General features: G+C 37.6%; 2 protein-coding genes across 10 annotated transcripts in view; both read left to right on the forward strand.

Moving 5' to 3' along the window:
- Positions 1-764: 764 nt before the first annotated feature.
- Glg1 (golgi glycoprotein 1) lies at positions 765-7,732 on the forward strand. Of its 2 annotated transcripts, none has more exons than XM_071713751.1 (15): positions 765-941; positions 1,084-1,444; positions 1,516-2,078; positions 2,170-2,587; positions 2,748-2,849; positions 3,037-3,315; positions 3,475-3,644; positions 3,879-3,996; positions 4,074-4,270; positions 4,348-4,567; positions 4,825-5,151; positions 5,225-5,404; positions 5,579-5,807; positions 5,984-6,090; positions 6,191-7,732. In XM_071713751.1, the coding sequence occupies exons 2-15, from the start codon at positions 1,130-1,132 to the stop codon at positions 6,353-6,355; spliced, it is 3,390 nt and encodes a 1,129-aa protein (XP_071569852.1). In that variant the 5' UTR covers positions 765-941; positions 1,084-1,129; the 3' UTR covers positions 6,356-7,732. The 2 variants fall into 2 exon arrangements, with proteins under 2 accessions (XP_071569852.1, XP_071569853.1); XM_071713752.1 differs by having other exon boundaries at positions 765-936.
- Positions 7,733-8,594: 862 nt separating this feature from the next.
- The window catches only part of LOC139776799 (uncharacterized), an 80,809-nt gene continuing 61,709 nt past the window's right edge, over positions 8,595-27,694 (forward strand). Inside the window, exons 1-5 of one of the 8 annotated variants that reach the window (XM_071713742.1) lie at positions 8,595-8,775; positions 8,876-9,009; positions 9,104-9,277; positions 9,368-9,584; positions 13,281-16,978. In XM_071713742.1, coding sequence (XP_071569843.1) covers positions 14,989-16,978 — 1,990 coding nt within the window. In that variant the 5' untranslated portion in view covers positions 8,595-8,775; positions 8,876-9,009; positions 9,104-9,277; positions 9,368-9,584; positions 13,281-14,988. Of the gene's footprint in view, positions 8,776-8,875; positions 9,010-9,103; positions 9,278-9,367; positions 9,585-10,393; positions 16,979-27,694 lie in introns of those variants that run through there. The other 7 variants (XM_071713743.1, XM_071713744.1, XM_071713747.1 and 4 more) reach the window with 7 other exon arrangements.

The raw sequence follows: 27,694 nt of genomic DNA on the forward strand, positions 1-27,694 counted from the left end.
ATAAAATTTAATCTATTTTAAAATTATAAAATTTAACTTTGAGAAAATAATATTTTATTTAATTTTTTTAATGCAACAAATTCTTTCCTTCTTCTCACGTCAATAATAATAGATTTAATTTTAAAAAGAAATACCATTTGATGTTAAAATAGGACATGTTAAAATATATTAAATATATAATAACAATTCCTTGTACAAATTAACAATTCTTATAAACCACCAATAGATTACTGTCAGATTTGAATAGAAATTGCAGCAGATTTACATAAATTGCATTTGCATTATTTATTCTGCTAGAGAATGTATTTTTTTAGTCAGCACTTCAGGATTATTGTTCTCATAATATGACCGAATCCACGTGATAAATACTCGCTAGTTTCTTTTTAACAATTTATGTATAATATAAATAAAATAAATAATATACTTTATTTGTATTTCTTGATTTATTTATTATAAATTTATAATGTTTTATATTTGCATGCTATTATATGATATAAACGTACTTTATTTAGCAAAGAATTTGTTGTAAGAATTTGTTGTTCTCATTTGCCCCTCGTGGAATTAAAAAAACAAAAAACAAAGCATGGCATTTTATATTATATATGTATTCTCGCTTCATCCAAATTCCTGCGTTATCGACGTCAATTTCGCCGATACCGGGTGTCCCAGCTTAACTACCGATAATATACTGCGAACGGTATACCGTGTACCGTGTGTCCTGCAAGATGACGTTGTAAAAACACACGACCGCCAACCGGTGACCTCACTCCGTGTTTCATATTATTCCGCACCAATCATATTATCTCGCTGGCAATTGCTGGTACCAATACTCGTCGCGTACATGACGTTCACGTCATACAGTAGATGATCAACAAGCATAAAAAAAGAGAGGAAGAAATAACAAAAAAAGAAAAAACCGGCCGCGGCAAGAGATCTGTAAGGTCGTGCTTCTCTCTTTTTTGTCGAGCTTCTTTTTCTAGTTAAACAATTTTCTCTGATGTTAAGCAACTGAGCAACTCTCAATGATTAAGTGGCATTAAGTAATTCCACATGAACCGCGTTTAACGATGTATTCTTTTACAGAATTCGTAATAATGATTCGCTAAGAAGTGAGGCTTGAGCGTTAAGAATGGAACACACCGGGCAAGTACTAACCGTGATACTCATCCTGTCGGTGCTGCATTGCACAACGTCAACGTATTTTGGAGATGCGTTCGCGCAACAGGCCGACGAGTCCTCCAAAATCGGCTGGCTCTTCACCGACAGCTCCGTTCGAGCTAGGAGGGTACAACGAGCCGCATATGATCGCAAGAGAGAATCCGAGGATGACGGTTCGCCAAAGATCATCAACGGCCAGTGTCGCGATAAGTTGAATCGCCTTTGCGGGGATATAAATGGGAACAACGACGAGCTCATGCTGCTTGAGTGTATTCAGACCTTCAAGGTATACGTCTGCATTACGTGGGGGAACAGGGTCGAGTATCAGAGATCTAATTGTCATTCCAAACTTTGCAGCCCACTGAGATATCTGGGATCAATCAGAAGTGTCAGGAGGCAATTTGGTCCTACATCCTGAATATTACAGATAATCAGAACATAGAGAGGCTAGCCAGAAAAGCATGCGGCTCGCAATTGGACACCTTACAGTGCTCCAGTTCCAAGAAAATTCATGGGGCTTATTTGTCTTGCCTGATCGACAAGCGGGAGACGGTCAGGGATCCTGACTGCATCACTTACATTCAGAGATTGGAGTGGATTGCTTTCAGCGATTTCAGAATTTTGACTCCCTTCAAGGAAGACTGTACAAATGATATTAAGAAGTTCAAGTGCGACAGTGTACAGCCGTACAGAGATATATCGCAAGGTCAGATATTAGCCTGCTTGCAGGAACACGTCGAGCAACTGCAGCCCGAATGTCGGAGGCATATTCTCCACATATCCGAGATCCAAGCTGAAAATATCAAATTAGATCGTCAGCTGTACATGGCGTGTACTCACGATCGCATTAAGTTCTGTCCTAACATTAGACCAGGCAGTGGTCAAGTCTACAAATGCTTAATGAAATATAAAACCGATAGGTAGATATTTAACAATTTAAATGTAGAGTTGTGATACTATCTAGTTCAAGAGATTTATTAATTCTATCTTAAAATATTGTTGTATTGACAGATCAATGACTGCACAGTGTCAGGAGCAGTTGACAAGGAGAGAGAAGCTCATTGCTTCTGACTACAAGATTAGCAAAGGTTTAGTTAAAGCATGTAAGGAAGATATCAGAAATAATCATTGCAGGCGATCTGTGTCCGAAGACAAAGAGATAAAGCTAGCGCAAATCTTGCTTTGTCTGGAGTCGGCTATGAAGAATGGGAGCAAAATCGACGGAAATTGTCAAGCGGAAATGTTTGATCACAGGAAACTGCTAATGGAAGATTACAGATTGTCGCCGGAGATTGTGCACAAATGTGCCAACGATATTACGACTTTTTGCAACAGTCTCGAGGTCGGCGGCGCCACGATACACTGTCTGATGGAGCACACGAGAACGAGGAAGAGGAAATCGAGAGTCACGTCGGAATGCCAAAGAGCGGTAATAATTGATCAAAGAAATTAAAAATATCACGATTAAATTTTTCCAGGATCAAATAATACATTTATTTACAAAATTCTTCTAACGTTTCTAAGAATATTATAATTGATAAGGTGTTTTATAATCTTTTTATAAAATGTTGTATATCATATAATTTCAGTTGGAGGAGTTAATTATGGAAGCTGATGCCGGCGAAGATTGGAGAATTGATCCAGTTCTAAGAGAACAGTGTCAACCTGTAGTTAATTTAGCTTGTAGAGACGTAAGTGATTAATTTTTACAACACATATAGATTCTAACACAGGAGATAACTGGTGACCACATATGAGAAATTCTGGGTTCTACATGAAGTTTTAAACTTGCTTTTTTAATTCAAGTGTACTTTGCAGCTCATATATTTATCAAATTTATTTAACACTTCCCGTTAAGCATTTTAATATCTAATTTAGGTGCATGGTGGAGATGCCAGAGTGATATCTTGCTTAATGGAACAACTAGGAACGGAGAGGATGACTGAGGCCTGTGAGACAGCCCTAGTGCAAATACAATACTTTATCGCCAGAGACTTCAAACTTGATCCGCAATTATACAGAGCGTGTAAGTTCGACGCCGTGCGTTTGTGTCATGCAAGGAACGCGTGGGTCGGCAACGGCAAACAGATGGATCCTGAGACTGGACCTCTGGTACTGCCATGCCTGTATCGGCATGTGTACCTGAAAAATATGACGGTAAGATTATCAAGATTATTTAATGGATAATTAATTCTTAATTAAGATAGATTAATGATTTAGTTTTTGAACTGTGATAATTCAAGTTATTAACACTGTTATTATTATTTATCATAAAAAATCTTGTTCTTAACTGCTTTTTGTTTATATTCCGTTCAGCTGAGAGCAGATTGCTTGGAAGAGATTAGAAGAGTCATGAGGCAGCGCGCTATGAATGTCGATTTGCAACCCGAGATAGAAGAAGTATGCTTTAATGAATTGGCGTCACTTTGTTATGACAAAACTGCGAAGGGAGAAGAGATTCTATGCTTGCAGGATAATTTAGAGAAGTACTAATTATCTTAAATAATGAAAATTATACACATTGAAAAAGATTTGAAGCTATATTGCTGATAATTATTAATTATTTCATAATTATTATCTCTCTCGCACAATGTTCGTACATGATATCAATAAAAGAATATTTTGTTCTAAGCTTTTTCGTAATTCCAAACTATTTCTCTGATATTATTAATTCTTGTTAGATATAAAAATAATAAATTTCTTGAATCCGTTAATTGCAGCTTGAAAGAAAAATGTAAGTTTGCAGTTGGAAATTTTACTGAGGAACAAGCTGAGCGTGTTGAGTTAAATCCCATAATTTCTTCCGCGTGTCAACATATTATGGAACGTCACTGCGAAGTATGCCTTGAATTATTCAATCTACTTCGTTATTTTATTATCAATGATATTTTATCAATGATAATGACTTGTTTTAGGAGGTATTAAAATACGGAAAAGATGAAGGAGATATGATGGAATGTCTTATCGAGCACAAAAACGAACTGGAAGCGCGCACCGATTACAAATGCAAAGCAGCCGTGGAACATTTCCAATTGATATCCTTGAAGAACTATCATTTTACATACAAATTTAAGGAGGCATGCAGGCCTCACGTTAAGAGATGGTGCCCTAAGTAATTCAATTTCTTGATATACAGAATTTAAATATTGTCGAACTTATAAATAAATTGTCTAATACATTTTAACGTAGATCAAAGACGAAAGCCGATGTGATAGAATGCTTAAGCTCGATCGTGCAGGAAGATATAATGAAGGATTCTCAGCATCGTGTGATGAAGGACTGCAGGCAACAGTTGCGAGCACAACTTTATCAACAGCGAGAGAACATTCATTTTGATCCTGTTCTGCAAGCGACCTGTGCAGTAGACATCAAACAGTTCTGCTTTCACGTGGAACCGGGCAATTCACAGGTAGCGATAATATCTATTTAAGATAGTACTTATATTTTTTTTGTCGAATTTACATTGCATACATTGTAACTGATTTTAATTGAATGTTTATTTTTTAAATTTAAATAAATTATTATGTTTTATTTTTTAAATATTAATAGTAAGCAGTATCTGTTTTTTCTTTTTCAAATTCTGTGTTGTTGGTTCTTTGGTTAGATGGCTACTCTAAGCAAATTCTAATGTTACGATAAATCTTACTGAAACTTGGATTGTTTTAGGTATTAGAATGTCTGGCGTCGCACAAGTCTAAACTATCGGACATGTGTCATAAACAGCTGTTCAAAGTTAGGAAACAAGAGTTTCAAGACAGCTCCAGTGATGTACCTTTGCTGAGCATCTGCCGAGCCATGATCAAACAATACTGCCATGATGTGAGCAAATCACAAACTTTGGATTGCCTTAAGAGATATAAAGACGAACTCACTTTCGACGATAAGTGCAAAAACATTGTGGTTCGACGAATGATTGAACAGAATACGGATTATAGGTTTAATACTGCATTGCAAAGTGCATGTGGCTCTGATATCGATAGACATTGCAAAGAGGTAAAAGAAATTATCTACAGATAATTTATCATAATGTAATAATTAATTAATTCACGAATACGTATTACTTTAGGTATTAATACACGAACGCACTGACAAAGAACTCGAAGGAAAGGTAATTAAATGTTTGAAGATCAGATTTCGGGAATCGAAGCTGACGACTAAATGCGAGCATCAAATGGCTAACATCCTCAGAGAAGCTGCATTAAATTACCATTTAAATCCGTTATTAGCAACGATGTGCGCGCACGAGGTAAAAAAAAATCATAGAATTATAATTTATAATTTATCCCAAGAAAATTTATAAGAACTTATTTTGAATAACTTATGATGAATATTTTGAATCTAATTGTTGTGCAAGATTTTACAGTTATTGTAGAATTCAATTTCAATTAAGTTTACGAAATTCTTCTTTTGTTTCTGTTAGATTGAAACTATATGCCGGTCAGATGAAAACGAGCCTGGTGCTGTCGAGGAGTGTCTTAAAAGGAAATTTAATGCGGGAAATCGAGATATGAGGGAGGAATGTCGTTTAGAAGTTGCAGATTTGATAGAACAAACCAAAGCTGACATCAACGTGGATCCCTTGTTGCAGAAAGCTTGTGCCGTGGATATCAGCAAATATTGCAGTGCTGTACCTCAAGGCGCGGGAAGACGTATGTAATATTTTTTTATTATAAACCACAGTCTAGAAAACACGAAGTAATTTGGCTAAAAGTAAATGGAGCCCTTCAAAATTAAAGTCTATTAAATTTTATTGACTTTTATATGTATATGCATTAAATATATGATAGTAATTATTAATAATTTGAATAACACAATTGTATGACAGATATAATGTGCTTGCAAAATGCGCTGGAAGACAGCAACAAATCTTTGCAACCTGATTGCTACAAGATGCTAACTACAAGGATGGAAATGTTTAAAAATGCTGCCAAGGTCTGTGAAAAATACCCTGTTATATATATCTATTAATTTTTTGCTCATTGCGTGTCTCGGAATAATCGTGGAATAATAATTTTTACTTATCATGTTACAGTTGATCGCGCCAAATACGTTCGAGGAGTTATATTCGACGGTGAACCGTTCCCCAGCGCGGCGTTACTTCATGATCGTCGGTTTTACCATGATCGGGGTGATCTTCATCGTCGGTATGTTCTGCGGCCGAGTGACCAGGCGGACGATGATCATGAAGAACAAGTGACGACAGCCGAGGCCCGTCCACTAGTGAAATGACTTTGGTGAAATTCGTCGAAGGACTGTAATAAACTATTAACACGTGCGTTGATCTGGTCGGCGACACGGTGTGCGAGTTCACGATAAGAGAAGAAACATTGGTCTTTTTATACCTTCGTTTACGAAGTTTTTAAAATGCGGATCTTTGTATTAATAATCGGAGGAGAACTACGAGATTTTTGACGCGGCTATTAAGTGTACGCGATATTATGCAAAACGAAGATTGTAAGCGTTTAAGAATATACGAACATTCGAGGATTTAACAACGCGCATAAGGAGATTTAAATATTTAGAAATATACTATACGTTACTGTAACATATTATGATTCCAAAAAATACAGGGTGTTCTATAGGGTTTGTGACAAGCTTCAAGAGCGCATCTCTTTATACTCGTCAAGAAGAACGCTCTTAAGTTTCTTACAAGAAGTAACGAAAAAAGAATTATGTTATGCGATATTACGGCTTTATACTCCCATAGATCGAGATTACTGCGAAAGAGAGATATTATATTCCGAGTAGGATCGAAATTTTAGATTTTTAACGATTCTTTTTTTGAAAAAGCAATAATTCTCTTTTCTTAAAGCGAGCGACACTATTTCGTCTTTACCGGCGAGAAATTTGTTTGAAAACAAGGAATAAAAAAACAGTGAAATAAAATAACCAGCGAATTCATTCGCCTTCGTTCGCGGGGACGCAATTTTAACGAAAAAGCAGCTGAAGTGCCAACGATTCTTGGAATCACTGGCATTTCTTGGAACATATACTGCCTAAATGAACGTGTATACTGTCGTTTCCCGGAATCGGCCTTGATTTGGAAGTTCGGAGAGTCATCATAAGTGGCGAAAGTACAAGCACCTAATTATTCGAAGTGCTCCGTCTCTCTTCCTCCTCTCCCAGGGGTTTTGCTCAATCTTCGCGATGCAATTGAAGAGAGAGAATCGCGGTGCCGGTTCACGAATACCCGTTACGAAGCGACCGTGCAACGATTATTTCCTGTGGGACTCTCGTGGTCATCCCGCGGAAATGACTCCGCGTACGAGCATGCGAGCGGGAGAGAAAAAGTGACGTTTCTACGAGTGATGAGCTCTCTCGTACCTCGCGTTTGCGATACGAGGTACGCGAACGAGGCTTTTCAAATTGATTAAAATTCCAAAGAGACACGCGCTCGGTGGGCGCAAGTTAGTCCGAGTCTTCCACTTTTCAAGCCTCAGTTCCTCGCCCGGGGCTTTTACGACCGATGCACACGTATCTTCGTCGTGCGCTCTCATATGACGGCTCTTGTGTAAATATAATATGCAAGAATTATAAGCTTTTATCTGCCACGAAATATACATACGTATATATACATGTGTGTGACGAGAGATATGAGCAGCATTAATTATTTACCATAATTCTGATTATATTTTCTGGATAAACGAGCAACTTTAATTGCGATTCTAAATAGACGAATATAATTCCGTCGAGATTGAAAGGCGCGCTAAAATACTAAAAGAAAATGAAAAAAAGCTGAAAGCTTATCGTCGATTACATCTCTCATATTTTTAGTATTTTAAAAATATAATATTTTTAATTAAAAATGTGAGGAGACATCTCGAATTAATCGCGATGTTATACGTTAAATTTTGTAGAATCGATCCTCTTCGCGTTATCGCCAATTACATATTTCCGTCATATTTTCAGCATTAAAAAATGTAATATTTTTAATTAAAAATGTAAGAAGACATTAGAGCCGATCCTCGCGTCATCGTCAATTACACCCCGTCATATTTTTATTATTTTAAAAATACAATATTTTTAATTAAAAATGTGAGAAGAGACATCTCGAATTAACTGCGATGTTACGTAAAAATTTTATAGAACCGATCTTCTACGCGTCAATTACATCTGCTGTATTTTTAGCATTCAGAAAATGTAACATTTTTAATTAAAAACGTAAAAAGACAGTCTCGAGTTAATTGCGATGTTACGTTAAATTTTATACAGCCGATCTTATACGCGTCGTTGCATCGTGCATCGTGCGCGTGTCGTCAATGTTTTTTCCGCGATTCTCGCGATTGGCAAACGCGTTCGGCCGCTTGTTCAACGCGCGACGGGGAGCCCACCATGTTCACTTTGCGCCGCCGCGCACGAAAGCAGTTCGAAAAATCGTCCCGCGCCGCCCGCGCGTCGTCTCTCGCTCTCCCGCGCTTTTCACTCCGTCGAGTAAATTGCGAAATCGAGTCTCGCGTCCTGCGTGCGCTGGAACGGGACGCATAATGGAGTTAATTAGCGCGCGCTACCGTCGCGAACCGGCCGTGTTGCTCGATATTCGCAATTATCCGCGCTGATCGCGCGGCGTCGCGCGCTTGCTCCGCGGCGACGAGAAAAAAAACCAGAGAAATAAAACAGGTAAACTGGAGCATGGGAATAAGCGCGAATGTTTTCTGCGAGATCGAGTTACAATCCTCTTGAAAAATTATCGATTAAAAAAGTTGTGAAAATTTTTCAGCGACAGTCTGTCATCTGGACGTTCGGGAATATCAACTCCTATCGGCTTTTATCTCTTTTTTTCTTTTTATTTCAACGGAGAGGAGTTATGATGGATTTTTTCATATTCATATGCTCTGCAAGGAAGAAAGGAAGGTAAAATTTGTCTTTGAAAAAGCAAAACGAAATTCTCTCGTAACATAACCTTTCTCGCGTCGTCTCTACGATCAAGATATCGGTGCAATTTCAGTACGTACTTTTCCTCGCACCCTCGCACGCGCAGTATATCGATCGATATCTCGATGTTCGGAAACGGAGATCTCAATATTCTCAATTTCGTCTTCGAACGCAATAATGGAGGACTGGAGGACGGAGATGAGATATCAGTTCGGCGATTTTTTGACGGAAATCGCCCGTCAAATTGGTATGTTATTGTCGTATCCGGGGATTTACGCTACGGTGCACACGTACACGTGTGCGTGTAATCGTAATTAGGCGTCACGCGTTGTTGCAGGGCTGTGTTTCGCGCGATCAAAAGCGATCGAAAACACCTCGAGCGAGCTCGATCGGATCGGAGCGACGCGAGTTTTAAATTGGCGTCCTCGACGGAAACTGAATGGATCTCGTTCTCGATGGAAGCCTGAATGGACCTCAACTTCGGCGTCCACGGCGAAAGCTGGCGGAATTTCGAGCTCGCGGCGTCCTTAGCGGAAGTTGGAGACAACAATAGGGTGAGCGGACCCTTTACGTCGTAATTGTTCATGGCGAATCGTTTTATGGCGATATGATGGCGCGACAGATTATTATAAAATTTGTTGACTCGCGCCTGTCCAAATAAGCTTAGCGAACTTAATATTAAGCTGTCCATCTCCGAACATAAACTTCCATATGTGTCTTTCATATCTAACTCCGCGTTTTTGTACGCTTGTCGCACCTACTTCTTTTTTGTTTTCCTGATCGAGTTGCACACATCTGTCTTTTTTACGATTCGCACGATCCCGAGTGGCCGATTGTAATTCGATCAACTCGCTTGCGATTTTTAGACTTCCTTTTATTTTTTACCTCGCCCGAAACGTGCGGTTTTCGCACTCGGGAACGAAGGGGTGTTTGGTTGAAACTGGAGAATTATAAAAAAACATAAAACGGGGAAGCCGTACTCTCCCCGGTAACGTTCTCGCGCATCTCGTTGGGAATTCTGTCGATAATTTCGCATGTCACACGATACGGCCAGCGTTTTTAGGGAAGCGGATTTATTCGTGGAAGTTCCGCACAAATTGGTAAGCGTTATGTTCTAAACATATCCACAGATATATGTCGTTACGTGTGTAGCGCGTATCAAATTAAATGTACATTGGCTGAGAGCAAAGAGCATTTCCGATGCCGCGATAAACCTCACTTAAGTCTTTACAGAACGGAACATCCGAGTTCTCTCTCTCTCTCTCTCTCTCTCTCTCTTTCTTTCTCTTCTTAACGTGACATTTTTTATTATTTATCAATATTTAAATTGGCTTACCTAATCAGTTTATTTCGAATATTGCGATTGTTTATCCCCTTTATCGTGTTATAATTGCGCGACAGGTTGTATTATTTGAAATTGAAATTCGTTGACTCGCGCTTTTCCAAATAAGCTTAATGAGCTTAATATTAGCTATCCCCAAATATACGCTTTTATATATCTATTCGACATATTACCTTTGGAGCCTCAAATATTTACGGTACAGAATGAAACGGGATGAAACATAACGGGCGAAAAAATCGGGTCAAATGAATAAAGATGACGTTAATGCTTGATAGCAGATGGTAGAGACGAAAGCGGAGTCTGTTTTAAAGAAAGAACATGGAGCAAGCGCATATTCTCGTTTCGCGATCGTATTAAATAGGTATACGTATAGAAAGAAGGCAAACAGATGATGTTACATTAAAAATATATTATCTAGGTAAAATCAGTAATTAAACGTAATTTAATATACATGAGAAAATAACAAAAGACAATTAAGTATCGGATTTGTATATTTAAAACTCGCCGGATAGAATCGCCGTATTGACCTGTTGAGAGAAAACATAAAACGAATATTCTTTTTAAAACAAATAACGGCGATATTTGTCTTTTCGAAACATACGGAACTGAATCAACAATCGAGCGGTTAAGATATATTACAAAATGAAACAGAAATGCATAAAAAAGATATATTTTTAGCTCCAACACTTCCGAAGCGAGGCTGCGGACTTTATTTTTATTGGGGCGGCTGTTTTCATAGGTCATAGATAATACATTTTTATTTGCGTTTTATTTAAAAAAGAGTCATTTATGCACGATAAACGTAACTATTTATTTTATGGTAGCCACTACAATCCTTTACGTTTCAAAGCTTCAAGTTCCCTTCCTTAAACAAATACATAATGTAGGATATTCCGTATAAATCGTACTTTTCTACTTAGCTAACTCAAGCCTTTTTTTTACGGTAACGATGACGCAAATGGAGTTCTCGAGCAATTAAAAATGAAGATCTTTTTGAAAGTTAAAAATTACAAGCACTTTGTAGCTACCAACGGATCGAAGTTTATTCTTAAAACAATTTTAAGCGTCGATGCGTTATAACAATGTAAAGTGTAACATGTTGAGACTTCTAGAAGTTGCGAAAAGTTAGGGCGGCCTGTTAAATTTTCGGAAACGCGGTATGAACGTACACGTTTCGTAACCGTGTTCCTCTGCCACAGCGGAATAGAGGCGGCAGCTTCATCGAGAGCTTCATTTTATTCGTGCGTGTCCTAGCAGGAGGCATAAAACGGCGCGGAGATGGCGTAACGAAGATGAAGATTAAGATCTAGATTAAGCGTCGGGATGCCGGTGCGAGGCTCGTTGCATCGGCAAAAGAGAGGGGTAGATCATGCGCCCTGCATTCACACATTGGTTGGCACGAAGGGTGGCGAGTTTCCCAACCCTCGCCGTCAGTTTGACGCCGCGTGCGAGCGCATACAGATCCGTCGCGATCGCCGACTCGCGCGCGCGAAGGGGAGGAAGGATTGGGAAAATTGAGAGAGAGAGAGAGAAAGAAAGAGTTCGTTGTTCTTCCAGGGGAATCGTTGTAAAATGATCGCCGGCAGGACGAGTCTGCACACTCGATCCGTCGATCCAACTTGAAAACTCGATAAGAGAGCCGATCGAGAGGCGCGAAAGAAAGAAAAGCACGCCGCGCCGTCAGAGATTCGCTGCCCGTAATGTAAGGTGAATCGCACGCGGTTTTTCTTCTTTTTAGGAGACACGAGATTGCGAGAGACGCAGTTCGATTCGTGTGAAGGACTATGTCGATGTACGTCCGTTAATCCAATTATCAATCTCGAACATTTATGACGGATGACCGGTCATGAGCGATTCATGTACAATTGTTCGGAAACTATTAATAACGCCGGTTTAATGCAAAATAGAATTCTATGGGGACATTGTTGATTTATTGAATTAATTGAAAAATAGTATTCTCCGGTTTCATTTTTGGGATTTCCACTCTTCGTATTTGATTTAAAAAAAAAGCATGTATGCGACACGATTCGATACGTTGTAATAGAAAGAATTGGATTAATTATCGGATATTGTTAAAAATGAATGCACACTTTGGAACGATTTTTAATCCGAAGAAACAATGCGGCTTTGTGAATCAAATTTTAAAGACAATTTGATAGCAATTGATTATCAAGAAAATTACACTAGTTTTTCTATTGTTTCTTTAGTTTGAAAACCTAGGTTAAAAATTCTTGCGATTTTTACTTTTACGCCTTTTGTTCGCGAAGAAATAGGAGAAAGTTTGAGAAGATTGATGGAAAAATCAAATTATCTGATATTATCGGACAATTTGGACAAATCGGACAATTCTCCTTTAAATGATATTAATTTGATTGATTAAAAGCGATATTTCCGCATGTAATTTTTGTACTTGTTGTAGCTTCAGTATTTCGCCGATTATGATGAACGAGTGAAATTTTAAACCACGGTGTCGTTTATCAAAAGAACGCATTAGTTAATCTGTAATCGAGCATCGAGTATATCTCAAAGCAAAGTTATTAATTAGCGTAATTACGGAACAATGTGCCGATACGGATTTAATTTTCACTAATAGAAATTGAATGGTATACGACTTTTAACGTCAGTTTCGCACGGCCGTTATTATTTCTGATGAAATCGTGAATATTGCGCTGTCTCTCGATATTTTCGCGAAAGTTGATGATTATCATATAATTGAAGGCGCATTTAATTTATGTGATTTATTGTTACGACAATTTGCATTTGTATAATCTTGCTCGCATTTTGCATTTAAATTTTATCGATGTTTAACGCTGCTATCCAAAGCAAAAGTAATTTGCGATTAAAATTAATGAAGAAAGCGTATGCGTTTTACGATTCTATCAACTTAACTGTCCACTTAATTACACAGGATATAATGCGCGTTACGGTACGTGTTACATAAACGAATTATGATTGTTTGACTAAAGAAGTGAGCAAGCAAGGAAATAATTGACTAACGGGACAAATAAATATGTGCACGCTCTATAACAATTAGGCACAATGTTTGGCACGTCAACACTAACATTAATCGCTACTGGGCTGAAACGGCGGCACACGCCAATGGATGAATTTGCCGCGTTCCAATTTTCCATTAAAATACCGTCAATACGCCACGAATATCTGGCAATCCTCGCGATTCGCCGTGCAGCAACATACAATATAATGTGAGTGTGTCATAATCTATGATCATGTGTGTGAATCACAAAATCGGGATTGAAAAAGACAAATTAGGACGGTATCGTCAGTGAAAATCTCGATTAATTGCAATTTGCACTTGTGTGAAATTGCTGTCGAAGAAACGGAATCGTATCAGAATCAATGGAGAACTTTTTATCGCTCTGAATCGCGAACGATAATTATACGCGATGAAATTGTTGATCAATCATAACGATACGACCGCGTTCGGATCGGGAGATCAATTTGCTAGATCGAATCAATGTGACATCCCCGATATCGGGATATCGAGCAAAGGCTTTCAGCTCTGAACGTTTTTTCCATATTCGACGATCCTCGATCGATCCAATAATGCATTAGCGTCGGGATTGGACCTCTACAAAACTCTGATCCACATGAGTGCCGCAAAAATCGACTGAGGCGTATCCTGCGTGGAAATCGGATTATCGCGAGAGAGAAAGAGAGAGAGAAAGGGAACGGGGTAGTGGGAGACGTCTCTCGATTAGTAGCCCGCGCAAAAACACTTCACGTGCGGTCTAATCTCAAGAGCAACGAGAAGGGATCACCCACAGATCGATTTACCGCGAGATATCTGCCGTTGAGAGCCGTGGTCGTGAAACGAGCGTGAGTTTCGCTGGTAAAAAAAAACAAACATTGAAATAGTGCTAGTTTCGGGAAGAGAGAGAGAGATAAGTTAATTGTGGAGATGCCGAGAGGAAGTATTAAGCATCGGGTCTATTAAGGGATACTTCCATTAAGGATCATAAAGTCTGGAGAGATGTAAGATTGCGCGGAGTTTCCGAGGATGCTACTCAGCACCAGGAGCTATTATTCAATACTGAGGAAGCAGCTGTAAGATTGCAAAGATGTTAGAGAGCTCTATTCTCAGTGGCATTATAACTTAAATTAAGGACCAGAAATTCAGGCGGAATGTAAGAGTCGTTAAAATAAAATCCTTATCTTCAATGATCTCATAAAATTCGTATTCTTAGTGTACCGTAATTAGAAGCGGACATTGTAAATACGACTGTTACGAATTGATAACCAAATTGTAACTTGTAACGTTGAAATTAATCTCGAGAAGTATCGTAATATAATTATACATGTCGTCGTATAATCGTATATGTGCGAGGAGATGGATGACGGTCACTTTATGGGGACGTTAAAATTAATTACGGAGAAGAGGGTAGTGTTAAATTGATCTCAAGAAACATATAATCGCGCCCTAATGTATCAAGCATGTCATATCGCGAGCAGCTGTTGCAAATCGCTGTTACACGCGAACGATAATCACGTCCTGGAGATGTCGGGATTGAGATCGATCAGGCTCGAGGATACGTGCCATCGCGAGTGGATGTAACAAGCGGACGGTTTGTCGCGAACGGGAAGATGAGCGGCTGAAGATGAGTGCGTCAGGCATCTGGTGCGCGCTCATCCTGCTCACGTTCACGCAAGATTCCCTCGCTAATCATCACGAGAAAGTCCTCCAGATCGAGAAGCCGAAGGAGTATTTGCGGCATCAGCAGAATCACCGCTCGACGGCCCTCGTCGACCGCAAACTCGTCGACCTGACGGAATTCCACACCGCTGAGGTCCGCCCGACGATTATTCATCCGATCGTGGAAATCGCTCGCTCGGGGGAGGCGGCGGAGGCGGCGACAGCGGCGCCGACGTTAAATCGCCGCCCAGAAAATCGTCGCGTGGAAATCCGTTCGATGATCGCGCGAGATCGCGCCGCGAATCTCTTTCGGCCAACGGAAGTCCATTCCGCGTACGAAAATCGTCTACGTGTGGATAATCGTCCGGCGGAAATACGCTCGACCTCGGAGAATCTCGCCGGAATAGTAGAAAATCGCCCGACGGAGAATCGTCGCGCCATGGCGATACGCTCGGCAGAGATTCTTCCATCGGTACGTCACTCCGCGGAAATCGCCCTCGATCCTGGGAAAGTTCGCGCCTCCTCAGCTGAACTTCGCACGAAAGTTGCGGGAGAACGAACCGCGAGAATCCGCTCCGCGGAGACGCGTTCGCAAATGGAAAATCGTCATTCCGCGGAGGAAGTTTCGCTGACGGGGATCCGACCGATGGAAATTCTCTGGACGGAGATCGAGCAAGCGGATATGTCGAGCATCGAAAGATCGCAGATCCGTCACGGAAGATCCAGGAGCCATTTTGCGCGGCAGAAGATAGAGGATTCTGCGAGGGATAGCTCGAAGGATGCGGCAAATAGGATCAAGCCTGACGTTCGTGAGGATCATGAGAATCACTTCAAGACGCGTCAAGTGGAAAAAGTGAGTGATCTTCTGGAAGGATCCGTTTCACCGAAACGTAATCATTCGTGGCTTCTTGAGCGAAATTTCTCAAAGGATAACCCGGTCAACGGCAAATCTCTCGATCGGATTGAGAATAATGTTTCAGAGGGGCTGGAAAGTTTACTCAAGCTGTATCAAGGTAAGAAAGGAAGCGTTGCCGAAGAAAATTCCGCTCTTCCTCTCACGCGTAATCTCTCCTGGCTGATTGAACAGAATATCTCGAAAGATAATGCGAACAGCCGAGCCTCGGATCAGATCAAGGATGAGACTTGGAAAGACCTCCAAGATACACTTAAAGCGCATTATTCGGAGAACCACGGTGTTCTACGATCGAGTCCCGATTCCCTCAAGAGCTCTTACAAGGATGACCCCCTGAGTAAATTGAGGAAGGCAATGTCCTTAAATAGGACTGTTGCGCCGGCAGCTGCGATCGACCGTAATACAACGGAGACGCTCGGCATCGACGCGTTCGAGGATATCAGCGAATCCACCCGTGATCTCGAGGAGGAAGTTTCGCAGGACGTAGTGCTGGATTACACGAGTTTCGAGGAATTGGCGAACGCCTCGTTTCCCAATCAGTCGACCCGCAGGAGACCGCAGGCCGCTCAGGTCGACATCGTGACGCGTTTCTTGCGAATAATCGAGAACCAGCATACCTTGGGCGACAACTGCACCGCGGGCACCGATTTGAACCTCGGCGAAGGCGTGGTGGACCAATATGCGCAGGAGAGGTTTCGACTGGAGGCAGAATTCGCCGTAAATCGTGCTAACATGCTCACCCGGCTCTGGAAGTACGCGCCGGAAGTGATGCTGTCCTCCGAGTATCTACTACACGCCAGCGTCCTGTCTATGGTCGAGTTCGACGAAGACATCTTTGCCGCCGGCAATTGTTACGACAAGTTGCAGTATCGGGATCGATGGTTGTACTGCCCGTTCGCCCACCGGTTGCCCAACCAGGACGGTATTCTTGTGAAGGATCTCGCGAGCCAATACAAGTACTTGAGCAATAGCAGCGAATGGTTCTACATTGCCAGGAAGAATGCCGAGAGGGTAATTGCCAGTTACGAGCAGTTCAGTCGAGGTAAGTTATCATGGTTATTATTATTTTCTTTATTGCAACTATTGATGTTGCGGGAAACCAGTAGTATAAAAGAGGTTGATTGAATTTTTCAAGAAGCTGTTCAGTAGATTAAGTGAAGGTTTCTTCAAGTAAACTTTTCTGAAAATTACTTCAGATAAAGGAGAAAAAAGGAAAAGTTAGCTAACAAGTTAGCTAATAAATATATATAGAAAAGAGAAATGTATATATTGTGTTATTTAATGAATGTAATATCGCTGATATTAATTTGTTAATGTATATAGGGGATTTATTTGAATTTATGCTCGACAATAGTCGCTTATTAATTAATTCGCTTAAAATTTATTAAATGTTTCTCAATTATATAATTATATATATACGTATATAGGAAACATATTTTTTAATTTGAATTGATTGGTCTCGCAAAAAAATTATATTAGCAATCTCGTGAAATTTACATACTGCATATATCTGACGGCTCATAAATATTGTCTTTATTAGTTTGTAATTGTGTCGACCAGATATTGAGCAAGTTGATAACAAAACGTGGCGCGGATGTTCACGAATGCCCGCAAGCAAAATTACAGCAGCCATGTACAGTCATACACAGCGGTCAATTAGTTTAGCAAGCAATAGTAATAGGTAGTTGTGTAACAACAGCGATAATTATAACACGATATACTCTTTAAAATATATATTACTAACAAGATTGTTACGTCATTATAGTAGCGTCAGAAATACGTATAACTGGGGTAACTGCTTTTTATTTTATTACTATTATTACTTTGTATCATATTACGGTTCATTTTGGATGATTATCTTCGTATCGTTTTTCCAATTACCGAATTGAAATGTATATTTTGTGCCATTACCTTTGCTGAATATTGCTGTCAAGCATTTCTTATCTTAACTGTCTTTTTTGCTTTATGCTTTATACACTCGTCTGCAAGACGATGGTGCTTACAGATGCCCGCAAGGCGTCGTCTATCTGTCAACTTCTTGAATAAACTGTTCCATTTTTACCAGACAGCTGCAATGATTACATTTTTCGTTTAACTTAATCTTTTTCGCTCCACAAACTGAAAGTGTACGTTGTAAAAGATTTTCTTATTTAATAACTTTAATCTATTAAATCCATTACACTTAATTAACAAAAAATTGAATAAGTGTATGTTTTAGAATAAGGAAAATCCTGCTGCTACTTGCAGTCATTTAATTTACATTAATTAATTAGCGTTGTGCAAATTATCCATCGCGAACTTATGGAAACTTTTTACGTGTGACAATTTTGTGCAATAATGAGCTGTGTAAAAAAAAGTCCGCAATTTCCTCGAGTTCACAAAGAACTTTAATTTACGATGAGCCATATATAATCGTTCGTTTAAATAAACTTTATATAAAGCTCATTCTATATTTTGAAACATATTGTTGACAAAGAAGTGATATGTCGCGCTTACTCTCTATGCGGAAAAAACAAGCACGTCATATTGTAGTAAATATTTTTAAGGAAAAAACTTTTTTTCTTTAATGCCGCCTTTTATCTTAAGTCGCTTAAGTATAAACTCCTAAAATATTGCTTTTCTCAGTAAACGATTTAAGCTTGTTAACCCTTTGCCGCGTAACTTTTTTAATCTCGCCGATGGTAGGCAGACGTCCTTTTTAGGGTGCGTGCGAGGAAAGAAGTCGTACAAGGGGTAGAAACAAAGAAACGGGTCATCTGATTATTTCATCATTCTTTTAAATATATTAATGAAATTTTCTACCTGCGTCTGAAGTCGTAATTTCTATATTTCTTATGGCAGGAAAAATTTTACTAATGCTGAGTTAAATAAAAACTTGATGATAAAACATTTTTTCCCTCTAGGCTATTTTTAATATAATTTATATAATTTAATACATAATTTTATATAATATAATTATTGAAATAAAAAAAAAACAAAGTATGTTTGAATTAAAATAAAAAGTCTTAACAGCTTTTTATTTGACTCGTGTAAAATTTTTTTGTAGATTTTTTGTCGAGAATAATTTTGTAACGGAATATAAATTATGAAAGAGTAAAATGAAGGGAGAAATGGATGAAGATGTGTAACACATTTGTGTTTTAAAGTTTAGTCGTTTGCATATATAAATCATATTTGCATACATAAATTGCACATATCTATTTCATGAAATATTTATCGTCGTATCACATACGACAAGTTGTATCCATTTTTATTTCTGCGCTAAATAATTTATTATAAATGAGAAAAATCGTATTTATCAATGATGAGGTGTCAATACTTCTTAATCTACGAGCAATTGTAAATTAAGATACCTTATCAAATAAAGCTCTAAAGAGTGGACGTATAACTTTAGTCTTATCTTTCAGTTATATTTAAATGCATGATACTTAATAATTTTAACTTAAGGCTCGGTTAGTTGATTAATATAGAAAAGTAAAAGATAAAAGCACAAAAGAAAAAAGTTTTTCTATGGGGTCTTATTCTCCTCGATGGAGAGGACGGATTGCACGTGCTGATGGAATCGAAATCTTTGTCTGGCTACCAATGGGATTTGCCAGAGGAGAAATAACTTAAGCAAAGAGCTCGAATTGAATTTCTCTTAACAAGATACGAACAATGTTCCTTAGACAAAGTGAAACGAGTCTCCTTCTACAATTCTCAAATCATAATCTCGGATCTTGCAAATTTTCATCTACATTTGTGAAATTGACAGTCTTATCTTAGAAGAAGAAAGTCACAAATTAAAGGACGGTTATTACGGACGAATTACTCAAGAGAAATTTTAAAGGACGAGATGACGGTAATAAATACAGCAACGTGTAACGTTCAATATTTGTTTAAGGTAGATAAAGAATTTCATGGCAAAGTTTAAGAAATATAAAATAAAAGCTAAACACCAGCTATCAAAGAAATCAAATGGCGAGGAAATGATATAAGGGATATCGATGAGTAATGCGTTATAGTAGAAGAAACTGCTGCGGCGCTGTTTTTCTTATTTATAGGACTTTTAAGCAGTATCCCATGATGTATGTCGCGGACGTTGAGCCAAGGAGAGTAAAAATGCGTTACAACTTCGAAGGAAGTTACGTGATGTGATACATCTGACGCGTGTATTTATTAAATATTAAATGTATTATTTATGCGCCAACAGGAAAGAAATCTGATAAGATAAATATATTATCATGGATTTGTACAGACATGTTACGACGTACAACTCAAAATTAATGTTTGATGCTAATAATAAAATTTGGTGTTAATTAATAAATACAATTAATTTTTAAAAATAAAATAATATTTTGAAATTAAGGAGGGAAGAAAGATGGAGGGACAAATAATTAATTCTAATGGGATCCTTAATTGCGTCTTCGGCATTTGCGAACTGCCAGAACGGAGGTTCTGGGAAATGTCCAAGAGATGATAAAAATAGCCGAAATAAACCGTCCACGATATAATGTGAGTTCAAAAAGTATCGTAGCTCGTCATATATTTTCATTTTTACCATGGATGTTTCGCGTGTTACGAAATCATCCGTCATTTACGTTCCCGCAGAATTATAGTACCTTTGTTATGCGTTCATATTCGCAATATGAATTTAATACCGAACTCTTTGTGCACGGCTGTTAAATTAGAAATTCAAATAACCCGATCATTTCGCATTCCGCGAGTGCTATCGAATACTTGGCATCGATCACATCGTTGGCGGATTTTCAAACGTTCCGCATATAATAAGATGATAATGGTTAAAATTGTAATGATTGTATATCGGTCGTGAATTCATACAATTTTGTTTTATTCCTTTGTGCATTGCAATCCCGCCGCTAATTATTCAGTCCTTATCCCGTTGATCAAATGGAACTCGCATACGAAAGGGAGAGAGAGAGAGAGAGAGAGAAAGATTGTGTGATAGAAATGGTTATAATCAGTATTGCTAGAAGAATTTATACGTTTTGTTTTCGAGTACAACCGTTTCATTAATTATATAGTAATTATTATTAATTATAATAATTTCCGATGTGTGAGCCCCTTAATTTTTTTTGTTTAAGATTTTTATAGTAATTATCAGATGCAGCAATGCGTTCAAAGAAAGTAAAAAATTTTAATTATTGAAATAGGATTGGAAATCAATCTTATTATTCTTATTAACAAAGATTCCGTTATCTCAAATATTTTGTTTATCTATTTTTCGCTTATCTATTTATCTAATCTTTCTGATTGATTTGTCTTTAATCCTGATATGCGAATAATCATGGGTTTTTATAAGCGATAAAACTTCGATTAGCGATGAATTTGTGTTTGCACATTAGATCTGCGGACGTATTTTTACAAGTGCATGCACCCGAATAAGAAAAGGGGCGTGATCGATCGATTCCTGTACCAACTATTGAAAATAACTGGCCTTTTGACCCGAGGTATTAGCTGCAGAAACATTAGTGCTTCGCTCCGTTGTTGCGTTAATTAGCACGTAAATCAAACGTACGTTAATTAATGTATAAGTCAATCGCACAATATGCGGCTGACTAGTGGAATATTCAATATTTATGCAATTGCGATTGTTCTATTCGACTGCTTATCATTTAACCTGTTATCACTTAATACAAAAAAGCAATTATCTGAATTTTGTGCATAAGAAATAGAAATGATAATCGCTGAATACAGCGATAATTATTTAAAAAGCAAATAAATGAAAATCAATAAAAAATCGTATATTTATTAAAAGTTGTAATAATTGCTGTATAATTGTATAATTGTCAGCAAATAATAGTTACAGATTTTCTGTGTAACATCTCATCCTCATCATTTATACCGTGAATAACTTTCGCATCTTTAATTTTATATAATAATTGACAAGTTTTAAAGGTATGCGATATAATAATAATTAGCTAGTAAAACCAATTAGAGAGTGGAACCCAAGGATAACTCGAATTTTAAATTAAAAAAAAATCATCTGCTTCCGCTCGCTTCAACCTACTTTACTAACTCTCGCATCGCGGCGCGGAGTAGTTACGCTTCCATCCAATCATTACAGTTTTTCTGCAACGTGAGTTTATAACTTAAATTCGATACAGTCTCCAATAGAGTGCTTTAATCGGTTTAGTCATTCGGTCGCTACAAAAGGCACACGCATGTATATACACAGGGTGCTTCAAAAAAATGTTAACACTTATTACGGAAGTAACTTTTTTAGAGAAACAGAACTAATAATACAAGATATTATAGTAACAAATATATTTTGTCTTTAAAGAGTCTCTTTTCACCATCTTTGTCAACACATTCTTGTGGAATGTGTTCTTCTCCAGATGATATCCAGAGCCCTGAGCCACATTTTTTAGGGTATCGTTACAATCACATTTGCAATTTTCTGTAGAAGACCTTGCAGTGATGGTGAACAAGTGGAGACTGAAGACAAAATACATTATAGTAATATCATAGTAACAAATACATTTGTTACTATGATATCTATGTTATTAGTTCTGTTTCTCTGAAATATTTACTTTCGTATAAGAGTTAACATTTTTTTTGAAACACCCTTTATAATTCCATACAACTGTGCATACACAGTTACGTATACTACATGTAACTAAGATTTTAGACCTCGGGTAAAATGTGTACATTAAGATATTAAAGATCCCTCTTAAAGATTTTAACATACTATGAAAAGAGGAAGTCACAATTTTTTGTTTTCTCGAACGGATATAAAATTCTGAAAAATGAAACTTGAACTTCTTTTTTCTTTTCGTATTAAACGAGGGCAGCAATTTTATAGCTGTCGTCCCTTTATCCAGAGTTGAGAACTGACTTTTGTGCGGAATCCTTAAAATGATCTATGATCGTGATCGCGTCCTACAGCACGAAGCGATTGAAAAAGTTGGTTTTGTTCGGAGAACATAAAGAATCCGACTCGGATTTTAATAGAGAGCTGGCTCGGGATTCTCGTTTCTGCGCAGGACCCTTGATTGTCCGCCGAAATTGAATGATCGCGAAAGAAAGCAACACGAAATCGAATTATTTCGTCTGATAGTACGATCTGTTCAAGGAGATAAACTATCCCGGGATGCGGAAACAAGACGGCGGCCACCGATGTTAGAACAGAACGTTCCTTGGAGCATTAAAAATACAATGGGAAGCTGCGTTTGTTTGAGATGTACGTGACCCGAGAAAATTACAAGATAACAATTACGAAAGTACGAAAAACATAATTTTACGTTCGAGTATCGCATTCAGTGGTTGCTTATTACAGAATGTTTTCAAAAAAACATATTTATGATCATTAACGTAAAATACGTTAGTTTTACAGTTTTTATATCTCTCCAACGATGTAGAGGTGACAGCTAAAGCTTGTTTTAACGCCATATTCATTTCTATATTCAGCGTTCTTAATAGGTTAATGCAAACGTCTGTTTTGTGCTCTCCATCGAGTTCTTATATTCTTAGACCCTTATCCTTGTTGCACATTTAAAGTATAGCTATCTGCTGCTAGATTTTATTTCGAGACATGACCGGATCGAATGGTTTATTTATTCGACATCGTAAATGTTCTTCGAATTATTTAAGATATGAAGAAAGAACTCTTGACAAATATTTTAGAGATTTTAATGATACATATACACACAATAATAAAATTTACAATTATTGTTCTTTACATTTATACAATCATGAAGAAGTTTTTAGTTTGTTAGGTTCCTAAATTTTTAGATCAGTGATCCTTAAGATCGCTGGATCCTGAATGAATTATTGAATTCTTACATCGGTGAGTTCTAACTCTCGAAACTTTCCGTGCTTGGTTGGTGACATCGTGAATAATCGCTGTTCTGTTTTATTCGACTTGGAGTGTTTGCGGTTAAAGGATGACCTGGCACAATTTGTGCAATAAATAGAATGGTCACTAGAGAGCTTTAAAAACTACCTAAACCAAAATTGGATATTAAATTAGATCGTTGAGACTCAGTAGCGGGGTGAACAAGAATAACCGGGCGGGAAAAATTCATTAGTCAATTAAGCCAGACTCACAAATTTATCAGTCGGTTAACTTAAAACTCGCACTCAATGTTGTTTCTTTTTTACATAACTTTGCCAATATTTAGCTATGAACATTGTATGCCTTATGCGGTGCGGGACTTTATTAACTAACCAGTACATCTCGCGAAGAGTATTGTTTACGATTGCGTCGATTAATACGAAATCAATACAAACTTTTTAATATTTATTTATTTCACTACCTGCATGTTATACGTTTATAGTGCGAGGAAAGCGGGATATGCGGGATCGTTGAAAAAGTTGATAGAAGCAAGCGAGAATTGACGATTCTCGTGCGAGTTATACTGTCGTACAATAACAGCAGTCGGTCATCGATCTCTTGGGCTTGCTTCCGCTCGTAAATCCGCGTGTAAAGGAAAGGTAGTGAGTTTGCTCGTAATTCGCGGCGATATAAAACGATCTCGGGGACGTGAAACGATCCCGGTGCATCGCACTGCCATTAAAACGGTAATTTCCGGCCAAATCGATGTCGTGAATGTTACACGTGATTTCTGCGACTCGCGATTTCGCTCCACGTGACTGGAATGCCTATATTCGGCTACCTGTCCTGTTTTTCTTTCTGATTTAACGCCTATAACTTTGTATTTCTTTTGCAATGACATATAAATACTGAAAGCATATGTTAACGTGGCATGACGAGAGAAAAGCATGTGGAAAAGCACATAAATGAACAATGAAATTCAGAATAATGTTGTCCATTAGCTTTTCAACTCGTTTGTTGAAATAATGTTATTACATTTTTCAATTAAACTCATATTAAGTTTTAAAGTTAAATGTAAGCTTTTCAACTATTACACACTTCTGGCTAGATTTTTGTTAATCATGGTACGTTTCGAAAATACAGCGTTATGAGGACTCAAACTACTTTAACGATTTCACATGGACACATTTAGTGATATGTAATAATTAAAGAGCATGATTCCTGGTGACTCGGTCCGCTAGACTGAGCGAGCTTTCGTGAAAATTGAAATGTTTAAGTCATGAAATATAGGATATATGTATGTAATACCTGTTAAGAGATTTTAGTGATATTACACATCCCGGCATTACTAAACATTCTGTCTCGTTGACCCGAAATGTCCCTCAAGGGAAGTATCCGGTAAAATGTTCTAAGAAAATTGGTAGCACTTCTTCACCATCTTTTCTACTGCATTACAATACCAAGCTATTTATATAATAGCTTTTTAGACGTATACTGCTTTCAATTTTCTTGCCCTTGTCGTTCAATTCCTAAGTTTATGTTTATGCATGATCGTATTTCTCATCTACCGCAGGAATGTAATACATCCTCCACCAGCTATTTGCCCTTTCAAATATTAGACGCGGGAGACAAATGTGGGTTCCGCAAGCCCGATAATTGGTGCGGTAGAGAGCGTCGATATATTTATTGACAACGTGTATCGATTGTTCCGAAGGTACATGTGTATATTCTCTGGATAAGACCGTCCGACATTTCGCTTATAATCAATGACTTGCCTACACGGAATGCATTCAAGGACAATCAAACTCTTTCAATTATGTATTTGATGAAACTTGCTCGCGCGCAACTTGCTCGCGGAGCACGTCCGAGAACGCGTAAATTACTAAATCAGCGAAAGTTTATAGCGAAATGGGACGGAAAGGTGTGGGATGTTCGTTTTAAAACATAATTGGAATGCTACTTCGCAACGTTTATATCACTAGAGAAACTATACGTGTACTCTAAAATCCGTGATCAATTACATTTCATAAAAACATTGTGCTTATGTCGTTTTATGGAATACTTTTATAATTTGTAACAATAGCTGTTTGCAAAACAGAATTAATATCGTGTAATTTAAAATAAACCCTTGATGTGGACGAAGCATAAATAACAAATTTTTTTACAATGCAAGTACGTTACAATAATTCATACTTTTACGATGCCAAAGCGAAAAATTATTTGATTTATAATGATTTATAATGATGCGTAATTATGATACGCAAAAACTACGCATTACATTTAAAAACTTCCATGAGAGATAAGTTTCGAAAGTATAAACATTTATTTTGAATATAATTTAAAATGTGGATTCGATTTCTGTAAAACGACTATTTGTGAAACGCCTTTATCAGCCTCGGGGCGAGAATTAAATTATAGTTTCGACAAATAGAATTCTCGGTTGAAACTTTGGACAATCTTCCGAAAAGTTTCTATCTTTGATCGTTCTAAAATTCAGGGAGACTTCACACAGATTACATCTTAATAAAGTAGTTTAAAAGCGATCTTCAGCTATTCGATAATCTTCAAAAGTTTTTTGTCCACTTTACTTTTTCTCGTTGTCAATCGCAGCGTTTTTTCTATGCATTTTTCAATAATAGTTATTGGCAAAAACATAATAAATATAAAACTGCATAATATTATCTATATTTTATTTTATTTTTTCGTTTGATAATCTCAATATTGAGCCGTCGGATAAATGGATATTGAAAACCAGCAACAACTCCAGAAATAATAATTGAAGAATCATAACAGCGCATCTTGCAAATTTGTTTTTCTATCGCGGACAAATATACGGAACGATTGAAATTATAGATAAACATTGTTTCTCATCGCTACCGTGGGTTTTATTTGATTTCGCGGGAAATCCGACTGAATAACCATTTTTGATTTGGATATGCAGTTTTCGCTCGATATTGCGAGGTATCAAAGTAGCATTCAATATGCAAGTTTCCAAAAACTCCCAAATTGGATCCTACTTCGATTTTCGGAAATGCCGAAGTTTACCACGAAGGACAAAGGCTCGTGGCAAACGTCTCGTTTGCGGGAACAATGTGGGAGCATAAAGGGAGACTCGAAACTCAATATTGTGCTTGCGCGCAGGCATACGATGTCTCGAATGGGCTCCATCAGAAAATTTCTGAGCACTTTCTGCGAAGAAGCCTCGAGTTGTCCAAAGCGAATGTACGCGTGTAAAATCGACGGAGAATCGATTTCACAAGCGAGATGATGCTCCGCGAAGAAAGAGGGCACTTGACTTGCTTAACTTTCTCGGTTCTGATTTATCGTGGGTCGCCGGGATATTTCGTCTACAATACCTACTCCGGAAAAAATATGTCTGAGGTGTCGACAGGTCCGTTTATATATATGTATTTCAGACTTGAGTCAATCGTGATAATAAGAGAGTGTTAATGTTAACGTGTACATCTGTACATTGTAAAGTGTTAAATTCTTTCACGCAAGCTTTTAAAATGTAGACACGGTATGTGGTACACTTGTAATTTTAATAAAGTTCTTTTTCACTTTCGTGAGGCGCGATAAGTAGTTTTCGGTACGCCTTTCTAGATAAATTAAATTTTGTTGTTATTATTATGTTACCATTATACATTTTACTGTTAATAACTCTACTTTTTAACATGTATTCAACATTATTGCGTGACTACTGAGATCGACAAACTTCTTGTTTCTTTAATAATGCTCGGAGTTAATTTTCTATAGGAGACTAAGATTTTCTTAAAATGGACGTGTTGTCTATTGTAAAAGTAGCTCGGAAACTTTTAGATTTAAATAGTAACTCTTTGAAAAACAAAAAATTGAATAATAAAATGCACTCGCTTTTTTTTTCCTTTACTTAATTAAAAATATACTGTTTCTACTTTATAAAATAACTTTACTTATAAAATAAAACTGAAGATAAGAAGAGAGATCAAGGAATAACTTTAT

The sequence above is a fragment of the Temnothorax nylanderi genome, unplaced genomic scaffold (assembly GCF_030848795.1).
Source record: "Temnothorax nylanderi isolate EJ_2023f unplaced genomic scaffold, tnyl_v1.0 TNYL_tig0129_pilon, whole genome shotgun sequence".
Classification (NCBI taxonomy): Eukaryota; Metazoa; Arthropoda; class Insecta; order Hymenoptera; family Formicidae; genus Temnothorax; species Temnothorax nylanderi.